The following is a 14,023-nucleotide window of genomic DNA, read 5'->3' as shown; positions in this document are numbered from 1 at the left end:
AGTGGAACTGTACACCTGCTGAGTTTTTTTATCCAGGCTACTTCTCAGAGCAACGTTGGTAAAAATGTTGTTAAATGGTTAAAAGAAGAGTGACGTGATGACTTCCTGAAGGTGGAGTTTCAGAAAGAGCAGAAGGTTTTTAAAGAGACAGAAGCCCAATTTCAGGTCGTTAGTTTACAAAGTCAAATTTCTTKTAAGTAATRTTATTTACATACAGCATTTTTATAACAACTGAAGACAACACTCACTAGAYAGTGCTGTAAAATGGTGMTAYGTGCCTAGAAWATACACAATACTGCCCCCTTAACTTATAACAARACATTTTTTATAAACATTTAGTTATAAAACTAGAAAAACCAGAACTTTTCCATCAGTATTAAGGAATTCTTGACTTAAAAAATGATCCTACGTCTTGCTGAAAACTTACTTGTGAATGAGTTTTGTCTTATTTCAAGTGTACTAAGATATTTGCACTAGAAACTAGACTAAAAATACTTGGTTTGATTTTATGTTTTTGCAGTGTGTAATATAGAGAGTCAGATTGGCGTACCTGAACACAAAGAGAAACCTTCCCCTGCTGTGCAGTCTAACATTTACGTTGCTCTCCTCCTTACTTACAGGACCGCATGCAGCTGTGGCATGAACAAGCCCATCAATACCGCACAGAGATGCTGGATTTTMAAAAGCTAACATCAGAGGCCATGACAGGGATAAAAAATGACCACAGCATGATGTTCAAAGACCTGAAAGGAGCTTCTGCTCGAGTGGACCTTGTGGAGACGGAAATGGACTACGTGGAGACCCAGAACTCTCCACGGGCTTGTGCGAACAAYGCTGAAAAAGTGTTGGAGCAGGAGGCCTGGGGTCTGCAGGAGAGAGATGAGGTGGAGGAGGAGGAAGATTGGGAGGAGCTGCAGTCCAGAGTCTCCGGTGAGTTTGAAGAAGTATGCTCATACTTCAGCCAAAAATCCTCTAGAGATATTCAATCTTTCAAAGGTATTCACGGCAAGAAGCCTGGAAGAGTCAAAACTCATACGTTATATAGGCGTTATGCTCTGTATTACCCACATTACACAAACCCTCAGGCAACACATCAAACATTTTACAAGTTTGTTGTCTTGGAAAAGTTATGTCTCTGGAAAACARGGAGACAAACACAGCACCATAACAAGTGCTTCTGAGTCTGTGTGGAGTCGTGTTTCCCAGCCAAAATGTGGTCATAGGCAAGTCATTCATTTCTGCACAAATACTCTCCTGTTTGAGGACGGCATTCATCATCATAATCCTCACATCCAAAGATGTGCTGCTACACAGCTGCTACAAAAAGGTTTTCACTCAGGTTGTGCAAGGAATTAAAGCTTTTTTAAGTCACAATGAAGAAGGTTGAGAGAAGAGCTTTGAATTTCTAAGAATATTTACGGAAAGGCATTTTTACCTCTTGAACTTTTCCATATTTTGTCATTCAGAGGCTTTACTCAATTCTATTGGGACTTTATGATAGACTAACATAAAAAATATTTGTGAAGTGAAGGGAAATGATAAATGGTTCAACAAATATTAATCTGAAAAGTGTGGAGGGCATGTTTATCCTAGAAACATCTTTTGCAGCAGTTTCAACTGCAAACTCAGCTTCACGTTGCTAGAGATAAAAGATATTCCCCCATTTTCTTTGTAAAAATGTTCAGTAAGATTGGATGGGGAGTACATAGGGATTCTCAGGTCACAGACTTTGAATTGGATTGAAGTTTGGATTTTCACGGACTAATGTATGCATATGTGTTACCCGTATTTAACCAGGAATGTCTCAAAATCTCTGTTTCAGGAGAGACCTGGCCAAAAAATGGCACAGCAACAACTGCAAATCAAAGCGACTGATATTAAAACTCTACTAAAATGCAACGTGGATAATAAAGAAATAAATATAATAACTTTGAACATATGAATAGGTTTATTTTTCTTATTCTGTCATGAAAAATTCCAATGAAACACATTAAAGTTTATGATTTTAATTTAATAAAAATGTTGAAAGGTTTAAGCAGCATGAATATCAAAGCACTGTACTTCTTCAAAGACCTATAATATTTTTTAAATTTAATGTGTGCTAAATGAATAATTAAATTACTTTTTGATTTTATCACAAAGCAAATGAAGAAATATTGATTGTTTTAATACACCAACTGAGTTAATAGCAAAATCAATAAGACATAATGAAAGGATTATGAGGAAATATTACCAAGCCTCCTTTCATAATTATAACGCTGACATTTCATTTCATGTTTGTTAAAGACTGAAGCCAAAGATGCTCCAGGAATGAGAAATCCCTCTCTATTACTTTTATTTGCTGTCAGTGGCTGCAGAAGGACAGGAAACTGCCCTGAGGTCAGCGGCGCTGCTCTCCATGCTCATGCTCACAGAAAWGAGCTTCGTACATAGAGACCCATTGTGAATGTCTGTGAAGTGATCCGGAACAATCTTTTCTCCGTAGAAGAGCCAGTTCTGATCTGGRAACTTAATCCTGATGTGGCTCCGGGACAAAAGAGGGCGAGGATGGGTGACGGTCGCTGACGACTGCTGGGAATTTTCTTTTCTTTTGTGTGGTTGAGAGGAAGAATTGTGTTATGATATTTTCTTTTGCAGACAGCATCTTTCATCTGTCTATTAGCTGTGCTCAAGCTTCATCTCATGATGAGTTTGTGTCTAATTTTGCCCCGACTTTGAACTTGACCCAGTTTTGAGAACTAGAGCCAAGATATCAGTGGCTGCAGGCTGGAAACCCACATTTCCAACTGAGAAACGGCACTTCTCCTCATCCAGACAGACAGCTGGAGTCTGAATTCATTCTTTATTACAATGTGAACATAATCTGTTGGCCATGCCTACTGGTACATCTGGTAAAGATGTGTAAAAATCCTTAATGCAAATCCATTTTTGTTGAAGTATCATGACTGCATTTATTACAGGTGTCACAATTATTTCTGCTCTGAATAGTCTTTTTAAAATAAATATAACTGAATAATTTCTTAATCATTTTACAATATAATGTGTTTTTGTTGTAAACAAAGTTTCCAATAATGCCTGATTAGTTACCATTCTGTTATAGATCTAGATTTATGAAATATCTGCATTGGTGCCTTTTTCCTTCTCCTCCTGTTTTCAATTATGCAGTTACCGCTTCCTTCACAGCAACTTCAGCAATTTTAGGTTCTTAATGCCACATGACATAGACTGCTATACCTGTTTTATGATAACACTGTATCAGTAAAAACCAGTTGGGGTGATAAAGTCTATCTGCCTAGCGGTTGAGGTGCCCAACCTTTGCAGCATCGCAGCTGTGCAGCCAGCGGCTCCTTTCATCCCATAATCTCATTACAAGCGGTGTAAGCAAGATGAATATGAAGCAGAAGAAGAATGGTTGTAAACACACGCTCGCTTTTTTTGCATGTTCCTGTTAAAGCAAAATCCTAATCCTCTTCTTTGTGGCTACTTGTTTGTTTGTTTGTTTTTTTCGCCTTCAGACTGTGTGGAAATCATCTCTGGCATCAGATCTGTGAAGATCCTAAAGAGAATAGGAAGCCCCAAAGGAATGTGGACCAGAGATCCCAAGTCCTCCAAGCTTTACGTCTTCAATGGCACATCAGGAGACACAGTCTACGAGTTCAAATCCGTCCGTGACTTTTCCACATCTCTGGGAGTGGCTGGGAGCAGGATGATCCACCTTCCCTCTAAGTGGACGGGTCCTGGAAGTGCTGTTTATAGCGGCTATTTGTATTACATAAATCAGGAAACTGATACAGATGTGCAGGTGGTTAAATTTGACCTGACGAGTGGTTCAGTGACAGACACTGCTATGTTCCCTATGGAGAGACATGCCAGTCTTTACACTCTTAATCCTGAGACTGTTGCAGACCTTGCAGTCGACGATGAGGGCTTGTGGCTCCTTTTCACCCCCACTGACAGTGAACCAAACATTAGCCTCGCTAAGATGGACACTTCCACGCTTGACATAGAACAAATCTGGGACACCCAGTGCCCACGGGGGAACGCAGAGGCGGCTTTTGTAGTGTGCGGGACAGTCTATGTCGTTTACAACACCCGCATGGCCAGCCGATCTCGAGTTCAGTGTGTGTTTGACGTGAATGACATGATGCTAACTGAAGAGGCTCCTCTGCTTTACTTCCCCAGGAGGTACGGAGCTCACGCCAGTCTGAAGTACAACCCTGAGGAGAATCAGCTTTATGGCTGGGATGATGGCTACCAAATCATTTACAGACTCACTATAAAGACGAAACTCTTAGCTTGACAGAAGAGAAATAGGATCATGTTTGAAAAACGGAAGGACAGTAGCAGTAAATTTCTATCCATTCTCATAGATTTGCTTTGAGAAGAATAATGCATGCTCTTATTTTCTAAATATGGTGGCTGTGCAATGGAAGCTGTAAAGGTGACATATTATGCTTCCTTGAACAGGTTAGGACAGGTGAATGGGCTAAACGAAACATGTTCATTACGTCTTTTTGCACAAAATCGCTCTTGGATATATGAGATTTTAGTYGGTTCAGTTCTGCCTATTTCAAGCTCTTTTCAGAATGAGCTAGGGCTGCTTGTCAAATAAAAAATCCAAATAAGCTGCTGCTGGCCGTGCTCATCCAACTCAGATGCTCAATTATACAACCGTACGTCTTTGAAAAGCAGAAATGGAGCCTCCTGCACAACCCACAACAATGCAGCAAGTTGTTTCTGAAACAAAACACTTATCTTTTCCAGCAGCCATTGTACTGTGCATAAAACCAGCTGGCCAAACATCCTTGGTGTCATTAAATATTTGACAATGGTTCTTTCACATCACTGTGGAGGAATTTCCATCAGGTCTTCTTTACAGAATTGTCTTAAGTCAGCCATGTTAAATTGAAAAAAGATCCAGATTAAATTAATTCGATTAAGTAATTTTACCCCTCTAAATGTGAACTTACTAGTGCACTCTGAATCTCTGTCCACCTTCAAAACCCAAGTGCTTGTGAGCCTCAGCGCACAAACTGATGGCCAAAACAGCCCAAATATATCACATTTCTTGGTTACCCTTAGTGACTACTCCTGTTTAGTATTAACATTCAGAAAATTTGGAAGAAGTTGATCCAAGTGTCTACTTTGATGTATAAAGGATATGTACAGTAAAAGAAAACAGACATATATGTTATCATAGTGGGCTGATATTCACTGTGAAATGCGAAAAGTTAATAAAGTTCACGTCCACTTTCTGCTTCTTCTGCCAAATAAAAACGTGTGTGAAGTTGCATAAATGATAAACATTATGATGTTTGAGTTCATATGTGGTCTCATTTCCAAGAGGGAACTGTTTTTTTCTCATGCTTTTCCATATTTTAAAATTTGTTTTGAAGATCTGAAACACAAGAAGTAGCCAAAAAAAAAAGGAAAAATGAATGTGAATTTGAAAAGGAATTAATATTTTTATGAACTTCTAAGTCAGACTGATGTCAGTTTATCATTCTGCCTCCAAAGAAAAGAGAATCTTCATTGATACAAGAAGTGTAGCTGTAAGCTGCACATGTGCATAATATGCAATACAGGTGGAGTCTCAAACTTTAAACACCGATTTTTTTTCCAAATGCCAAAGAAATCCTTAGCATGAGATCAAAAATATGTACAATACAATATTATATGCATGGTCAGAAAATGCTAAAAGATACACAATTGTGAAATGAGGTATGGGGGCAATAACAGTATCAGAAGAGTTCATAAGAAGTTCAGAARGATTCTGTTTATGTAAATATCAGTGTGGTTAAATTATTCCAATGTGCAACTGGAACAAGCTCTTTGGTATGCACAGAATAAGGAAGACAACAATAAAGTCCWCCCCTAATTCATGTTCTTTAAYCCAGTGCTGGTGTTGTCTGTATTTTTCTCTCAGAAACCTGCTACACAGAGGCCCCTTTCTTTTTGTAAAAGTCTTTTAATCAAAGAAAAGGAAGTCATTTCACRCTCCATGGGAAAAAGCACAACAAGCTATTTTCCTGATGCTCTTTTTTTTTTTTTTTTTTTGAGAAATGAAAACTGGTGGAGAAAATACAGTTTTGTATTTCAGTTTGACTTTATTACACACTGGATCACTGAGTTTATCTAGAACCCATTTGTCTTTACCAACATCTCTATTATTACAAATACAAAATGTTTAATAAAAAATTTTAACCTCAGCTATTTTAACATTTGGAAAGGATTACAAGATCATATCAACAAACAGTACAATATTAGGCAAAGCTAGAAGGTCTTAAAACAGTCCATAAACTGAGGCAATCGACCTAACGGGTTCCACCGACGATGAAAACACACCACTGTCAGAGAAATATGACCATCGTAAAATACATTGCATTTTTTTTTTTAAAAAAAAGGAGCAGAAACAACACAATAATTCACTCACTTGTTTAGATAGTAGAAATCTAATAATGCCATTAGTCTAAAGAAGAACTTCAACATTCAAATAACTGAATTACAGCAGAGTGTTGATGCTATGGTAGAATACGTCAAGCATGAACAATGCACTGACTCATTCTCGCTCTAACAAGTGCCAATTAGAGAAACGCCACCGTTATGTTGATGCTSACCTGTCCGCCCAACAGCTTCCCCCGCTCTGTCATCTCAGGCTTTCAGTTTAACACCGAGGTGCCAAACGACTTGCTGCGGGTAAATTTATCCGCTACGGAAATGTTTAAAACAGGCCTTTCTGGGTCTGCTGAATCCATCTGCTTGTGTCTTCATGTCTGCCTCCGATTTTCCCATGACATACTCTGTGGCACAAAGTAAAATGCATCTGTACAAACTGTACCAAACTGTAATCTGTGATTGTTGTTAAGCAGCTGTCCTGCCAGGTATCATCTCCAGATTGCAGCTTCTCATATTGTGTTCTAGACGTGTTAATAAGGAGCTCGACATCAATCACTGCATCTGGAGGCTCAAACTGAAACACCAACTAAAACGCGACGCTACAGGAGATTGGACCTGAATAACATGTTTTGGTAAAAACAAACATGTTTATGATAAAAAAAAAAAACGATGTCTGAGAACACAGAACACAAAATCCCACAATGTCATGATCATTTACAATATAATAATTTCAGTATTACAACATAAAACAATCGTAAACCGATACAAATACAAGATAAATGTGCTTTTATCTTACAGCTGTAAAGTTTTTAGAATTCACTGCCTTTTATGTCTGCTTGCTAACAAAAGACTCCGTAGCAATAACAATAAATCAGATTGCACAGTTAGCAGACGCTGCAGCAGATGGTTGTTTGCAGAATCTGAAATGAAAGTGAAGACTCTGTCATGTGAGTTGCAGCCCGATGTGAGTCACTAACATGAAGAAGCTACAACCACGCTTTATGCTGCTCTTTCTACCTAAATAAATTTGGAAAACTTTAAATTTTTTGTACAGATGTGAATAAACGACATAATTTGCTGTGCATCTCTAAAAGTGGCAAATCTAAAAGTTGTAGTAGTTCTTTGGGGATATAATGTAGTCACATCTGTATTTTTTTATTTTAAATTTAAAAACAATACTTTCAATACATAAAATGTAATATAATAAGTATTTAAAGCAAATGCATATGTCTTCTAAATGGAAAGACAGAACAAAACAATCTGTCAATTTAATTAGAAACAAATGTATTAATAAAAATAAGCACAAATGTGTATTGTTGCTTTTATTAAAAACACAAAAGTAAGAATTATTAGTTCTGCTACCTTTGGCCTATTGATGGAGAAAAATAACATGGAATAAACACTTTGGTAATTTTCACATGAAACAGATAATTTCACAGAATATTCTTTTCTATTCTCTGCTTCGGATAAAAAACTGGTAGTTGGGCTTTCTGCTCAGAGAGCCAACTTGCAGTCGGTTTCTTAACAGATGCTACACTCAGATGGCCAGCTGTAGTTTTAAAATACCTCTTTCATAAGATTTAGGCTTGCTCTTATTTAGAAATCACACCATGACCGCCCAGAAATATTTAATGAATAGAAAGGAATTGTGAGAACGGGAGAATGTGCCGTACGGACGCTGGGAAAAACTCAATTAATTGCTTGGCATCTTTTTAGAGAGGCTTAAAACCATATGAACAGTATTATTGAAATATTTTTCACTGTTTTGAAAATGTGCATTTTAAAGACCCTGAACAGTAACTGTTTGTGCTGGAAAGGTCAGCCATATTGTTTCATGTTGTAAACATTTAGGATTATTTTCTAATCAGGCAACTGGGATGTGTGCAACTTCTATTTGAAAGTGAAACCTTAAACTTGACTCAAATTGGGGAGAGACCTACATCAAATAACAGATTTTGCAGGCTACCCTAAGCACATAAACATTAGCAGAAATAAAAACTTTTACAGGAAGTTTTAATGCTAAACCAGGAAGACAGAAACACCAATGTGAAATGGTTAAACAAAACCATACTTGCTTGCCCATTATAGTTAAAAAAAGATCCCAATTTCAACACAATCTAGAGCTCTTACCAAAACACCAAACGACAAGAGCTAATGTTGCTAATCTCACTAGCTAATGTTGCTAGCTAGCATAAAAGAGAGGCTTTCTTTTTGCTTTGTGGAAAAGTTCCACTCCATTTGGTTTGGTATAACTGCATTTTGTTCCATAAAACGTACTACAGCCTTTTCTTTCTACCTTTGCGGGGGTGATAGTTTACCGCAAATTCCCTCACATGGACCTAACTGATTATTTAGTGAAAAATAAACAGAAAAACGTGGCATTTGAAAAAGAAAAAAGGGGGAATATATTTTATTCTTTTTATTTTATTTTTTTTAGTCATGATCACCAACCACAAAAAATACCACAAAAATTCAAAATATCCTTTTTTTTTTAAAATTCTACTTATGTTCTCAATTTTATATTCTTTAATTTAGAAAAGCAAATCAGACAGCAGAACACCTGTACATAAATATATTTACATCCACCAAAATAAGTAACAAAAATAAACCTAACAAGGAGACAAAAGTGCTTTTTTTGTAGAGTATTTTGGAAGAAAACCAAGCATTTCTGTTTTATTTTGGAAGAAACTGAACACCAAGGTGATAAAAAGGTTCTGGTGTTAAAAGTGTGCTTGAAAAGTCCCTGTTGATGGAGATCTTTGCACCTCTCTTCATTAACAGCTTCACTTGTTTTTACACAAAGCGTTTTAATAGTTGTTATTTTTAACAGTGTCAGACTCCTGTGCCTTCGTGACATTGTGAAGTTTGTAGGTTCCCTGAACTTGTGAACTGCAGTGGAAACCAGGCTGCTCAACTCTGAATTCCTGTTGCCTTGTTTCGTTTCTCTTTTCAGATTTTGAAAGCTACACCGAACAGATACTTGAGGTTTCAGCCTCACCCTTCCTCTCATAAATAAAACAAGACATCTTAAGCTATAATGAAATAGATAGTATTTTAAACTAAGTACATTTTAAGGATAATTATATATATAAATAATTTAAAAAAGGAATACTATATGTTAATTCAAGACTGAAAAAATAAATGAGTGAGCCATAGCCTTCTAAAACAGCTCGTTTTTAAGATCATCTCTTTTTTTCCCTTCCTTGGCAACGCATGTGCTCAGCTTCCCTTTGTGAAACATCCGCTGCTTTCATGGAGTGATATCCGACAGGGCTTTTTCCATCAAAGAGACCCCATGGCTCATAGTTAAAACCTCTGTTTTTCCAGGTCCTTTGTGATGCCAACAAGCTCGATTTACCTAAGCTTGGACAAATCAACAATCAATGTCTGCAGACAGGATTTCCAGCCAGTCTCCTAGAAAACAATGCTAGCTTCAGGCCATCACTCCAGCCACGTTTAGAAAAGCCTGAGCTTCTCTTAGCTGACAGACAGAAAGTCCTAGTTCAGTACTTGTGAGTGCTCTGGGACTAGATTTGAGGAAGTGGAGGGCTTGGGAGTGAGAGTTAGAGAGAGAGGGAGAAGGGAAAGACAGTGGGATTGTGTTTCTCCTCAAGCACACAGACAGGAAGTGGATCAAGAGGAGGGAGGAAACCCCTTCTGGGCCGCTGGGTCGCAGGTAGCTCATCTCAGGGACTAGCAGGGGGCCTCGGTGAGGGGCAGGAGCCCTGGCTGTCAAAGCTGGCAGTTCTCGCCTTCCACTGTGGGACACACAAAACACAAGACAGATATTCATTCGGCACACGCACTTCTGCTACAGAGCAGAGAGGCGCTTCGAGGACAAAATGTGCTGTGAAAAAATAAAATAAAACTATATTTTTTTCTAAAAACAAAGAACTTTGTCTTTATTATTTAAAGCACAGTACGGTAGAAACCAGTTACCTTTACTCTGTTACATTTGCTTGAGCAACTTTTTGAAAAAAAGCTACTTTTATCCTTAATTTACACTACATGAGGCTCCACTGTGCTACAGTAAATATGCACCCATTATAGTCAATGACAGCATTTACATTGAGTCCACACGGCGTCGCACTTTGCAGAACCGATTCTGTTTTGACCCGACAGCAGAGTAAATCTTCAAAGATCCAACTGCTCCCAACAGGAAGATGCATGAGCGCAGCATTCGTATTTTCAAAATAATTCACCAAGACACATGATATTTGCTTAAAACATTAGCTATATGAATTTGGGCATTTTTATAGTACTTTTAGCATGCAACAGTTGTGCTATTGCGAATACACAAAACATGTGGATTTAACACTGAAACGCATCAAGTCAAGTTTCTGCTAAAGTCCCAGCTGGAGCACCAGTCAAGGCAAATGAAGTGGTAGAGCAAAGGAGGGAAATTTATTAAAATGGGAAGTTAAGAACTAGAGTATTTTATGACACCACTCATCATTTTTACCACTTGCTTTATCGCACAAGCTCTCATTTCGCACGCAGGCTTCGTGAAGAGCTTCTGCCGTTCGAAGCAGAATGGAGAAGAGACACAAGTAGTACAGATTGGGCTGCTCTGGAGCAGCTACAGTTCACCTGCGAATTGTGGAGCGGAGTTGGATGCAGCAGAATTAGGGGGTAGAAAAAGCTATACTACATAGCAACTTATATTTTTGATTTATTAAGAAAATAACTGATGCGAAAGACATGGCATGTACAAATGCTCAGCCCAGCTTTTGGCTTGAGATGTACCAGATGGTGGAGATTTGTCCATCAATGGGCGCTTGATCTGACAAGTGGGAAGCTCCACTTCTTCCATGAGGACCCCTAAAAATCTTACTCACCTCCTTCTCAGATTTCTTGGACTCCAGGAGGGGATGCCAGTGTGCAATAGGCTTCCGTGGATAAGCCAGCATTTCATTCCAGTGGTCCCTGCCAAGTCCCTCAGCATGGCTTCCAAGCCTCATCACACCAATGATCTCATTATGACCCACCCTGCGGAGGCACAAGCACGAAATACTATGAATAAATCTGATTTTACTCGATGCAACATCTCATACATGCCATTTTTCATAATTGCGTGAGGACCATTTTGTAATCAAAGGAGACACAATTCTGATTGCCCATCCCCTTTCAACTGATGCAGCTGGTTGTCTCTGTGACATTTACATGGACTTGATCTGAAGGCATTACAGCCGATGTTTGTAACAATTTAGCAAACTGTGGATAAATTTAGACTTTCTTTCAATCTGAAACTCCTTATATTATTAAGACAGCCTGATTAGGTCCCATTAGGATTGCAGGTTGTAACTAAAGCATGAAGGGCCAGGAATCTAATTCTGCAGGTATCCTCTCCTTTTAACAACAAAAGGAACAGATCAAGAAAAATACCCACAATTTGACCTTTAGCATGCATGTTCTCATTCTGTCAGCTGTCTGCACTGCAGCCGGTCCTTTCACATTGCTTGGACAGAGTCACATTCTATAAACACAAAGCACCGTATTGCACAGCCTTTGCGCTTATCTTTATCTAAGGAATATMATTTCGGTGTTTGCTACAGCAAATTGTAATTACCTACCCAGCAGATTCTTATAATTACATCTACGTCGTGCCTAGCCCAATTTGTCTAGTCTGTTATGATGCATTTACTCTGTGTGATGTTTCTTTCTGCATGACAAGCAGTGCAGTGAGAAAAAATTGCCTCTTAAAGATTTTCTGTTTTTATTTTTATCTCCAACCTAAATGTTTCAGATTAGCACACACCTTTTATATCAGATAAAGATAAGCTGCATCATTTTGCAAATGATTTATCACTGGTTGCAGAATTAACTGCCATCAACCATCTGTGATAACTGGGAATTTGTTTTTTGCATCCATGTGAAGGAGTTTTGGTTTATTCTCCCTCACAGAATTGATTTCATTGAAAGCCACTAGAGGATCTACGAACATGAGCAGGAGAGCTCACTCGAATTTAAGTCCAGACTTTGACTAGGTTGATTTTAAAGAGCAGAAAGTGTATTTTTACATATGGCTACACTGGTCGCAAACTGGATAGCTTTTGTGAAAATGAAACCAGAATTTATAACTGTGTTTTGTATTTATTCAGGTTATATTTGTCCAATATTAACTTTTTGTGCAAGAGGCAACTATTGAATCTCTCAATTCTAAATCCTCAATTAGAAATTAGACTAATGACTTGAGCTCTACACAAACGTACAAATCATAATCCATCACAGAGATGTGCAGGCTGACGTGGTCCATGCTGTCTGGAGGGATGTCGAAGATGATGGCCTCGTTGTAGGTGGGATTCAGGGTGTTCTTCTTAATGCTCGTCTTCTTCTTTTTCAAACGTCTGCCGTCACAAATGAGCGATACTTTGACATAGGGATCTAATAAGAAGAAGAAAAGAAGAGAAGAAAATGAAACTCGTCACGTTTGTACAAGTACTTATTGAACTCATTTTCTCTCCAGTGGAGCAGTACCAATCTGAGAGCATTGTTTAAAAAGATAAAGCTTCAATGTTTGCCGTCAACAAAGACGCATCCCTTCCGGATTTCATAAACTAGTGCGTGAGTGTTTCTACTCAAACAGGAAGGCAGTGCTGGAGGACCTGGCATCTGTAACGTGCATAAAAGTGACTCATCACGGTGCGTAAACAAAATGGATGTGAGAGCCAAAGATAACTTCCAAATAGCATCACTGAGAAAGCTTCCTGAATGCTGATCTCCCTCTTCATTTTGAGTAGTAAATCACTTCACGCCGTCCATCAAGCCAAGTCTTAGTCATTTGTAAGCTGCTCTGGATCCATAAACAGTTGGATATGCTGGAAGGCACAATACAATAGATTTGGGTTTACAATGCACAGACTGAAATGATGGCAGACAGCAAAAGCCYTGACAACTCGGGGAATTAAAACTGAGTCGCATCAAAAGCTGTGAAATGTCATTAAATGTGTGAGAAAAAAAGWACCACATTCATCCTGAATATCACCTGAACTCTGGCATTTAAAGCATAATAAATGTCACATTTTACAAGTGATACCCCAATCGAAGGGGAAGGTTTAATAGAAAGGTAGGATGGCACTCTATTAAAACAACAGATTGTCTGCAACTATTTGCTGACAAATTCTCAATCTTGCAGGTGCGGGGTATTAATAACTGCTGAAATAATCAGAATTCACCCATGCAGAGCATCTTCCACGGCTTCTTCATTCTCCCTGACATGCCTACAAATGGGTATTCAGAGGAGGACCATTCTTTTTGACTCGCTGTCACTGTAAGTGAATCACACAAAGAGAACACGACTCACCAGAGTACCCGGTGATGTCCATGGCCTTGAGGTTCCTGCACTTGATGACGGTTAGTGTGAGTCTGCCAGCGGTGGGCAGGTAGCAGAGCGAGAACATGATCTCCCCAAGGTCAACGCTTTCCTGTCAGAACACAAACAGAAAGGGGAAAAAACTGTTTTACTTTCAGCCCTCAAGTTTTCTACACGTTGCATGGATTTGACATACAACATATTTGAAGACTTCTTTTTTTGAAGACTTCCAAAATCTTAACTCTTTATGTAATAAATTACTTTCAGGATTTACATTACCCTAAAAACTCTGCATACTCCTATACTTTATATATA

The 14,023-nt window shown here is 38.5% G+C and overlaps 2 protein-coding genes across 2 annotated transcripts in view; one reads left to right on the top strand and one right to left on the bottom strand.

The window, feature by feature from the left end:
* olfml3a (olfactomedin-like 3a) overlaps positions 1–7,165 on the top strand; it is a 10,598-nt gene extending 3,433 nt beyond the window's left edge. The window contains exons 2-3 of the mRNA XM_008414534.2: positions 621–930; positions 3,516–7,165. Coding sequence (XP_008412756.1) covers positions 621–930; positions 3,516–4,300 — 1,095 coding nt within the window. The 3' untranslated portion in view covers positions 4,301–7,165. The remainder of the gene's footprint in view (positions 1–620; positions 931–3,515) is intronic.
* A 1,655-nt stretch (positions 7,166–8,820) lies between these two features.
* The window catches only part of syt6a (synaptotagmin VIa), a 79,520-nt gene continuing 74,317 nt past the window's right edge, over positions 8,821–14,023 (bottom strand). Inside the window, exons 4-7 of the mRNA XM_008414535.2 lie at positions 13,700–13,820; positions 12,609–12,780; positions 11,235–11,385; positions 8,821–10,154 (exon numbers count right to left, since the gene is read on the bottom strand). Of these exons, the coding sequence (XP_008412757.1) occupies positions 10,083–10,154; positions 11,235–11,385; positions 12,609–12,780; positions 13,700–13,820 (516 nt within the window). The 3' untranslated portion in view covers positions 8,821–10,082. The remainder of the gene's footprint in view (positions 10,155–11,234; positions 11,386–12,608; positions 12,781–13,699; positions 13,821–14,023) is intronic.

The sequence above is a fragment of the Poecilia reticulata genome, linkage group LG7, assembly GCF_000633615.1.
Source record: "Poecilia reticulata strain Guanapo linkage group LG7, Guppy_female_1.0+MT, whole genome shotgun sequence".
In the NCBI taxonomy this organism is placed as follows: Eukaryota; Metazoa; Chordata; class Actinopteri; order Cyprinodontiformes; family Poeciliidae; genus Poecilia; species Poecilia reticulata.
Note: the sequence above shows the minus strand (reverse complement) of the source record. Positions and strands in the feature narration are given on the sequence as shown.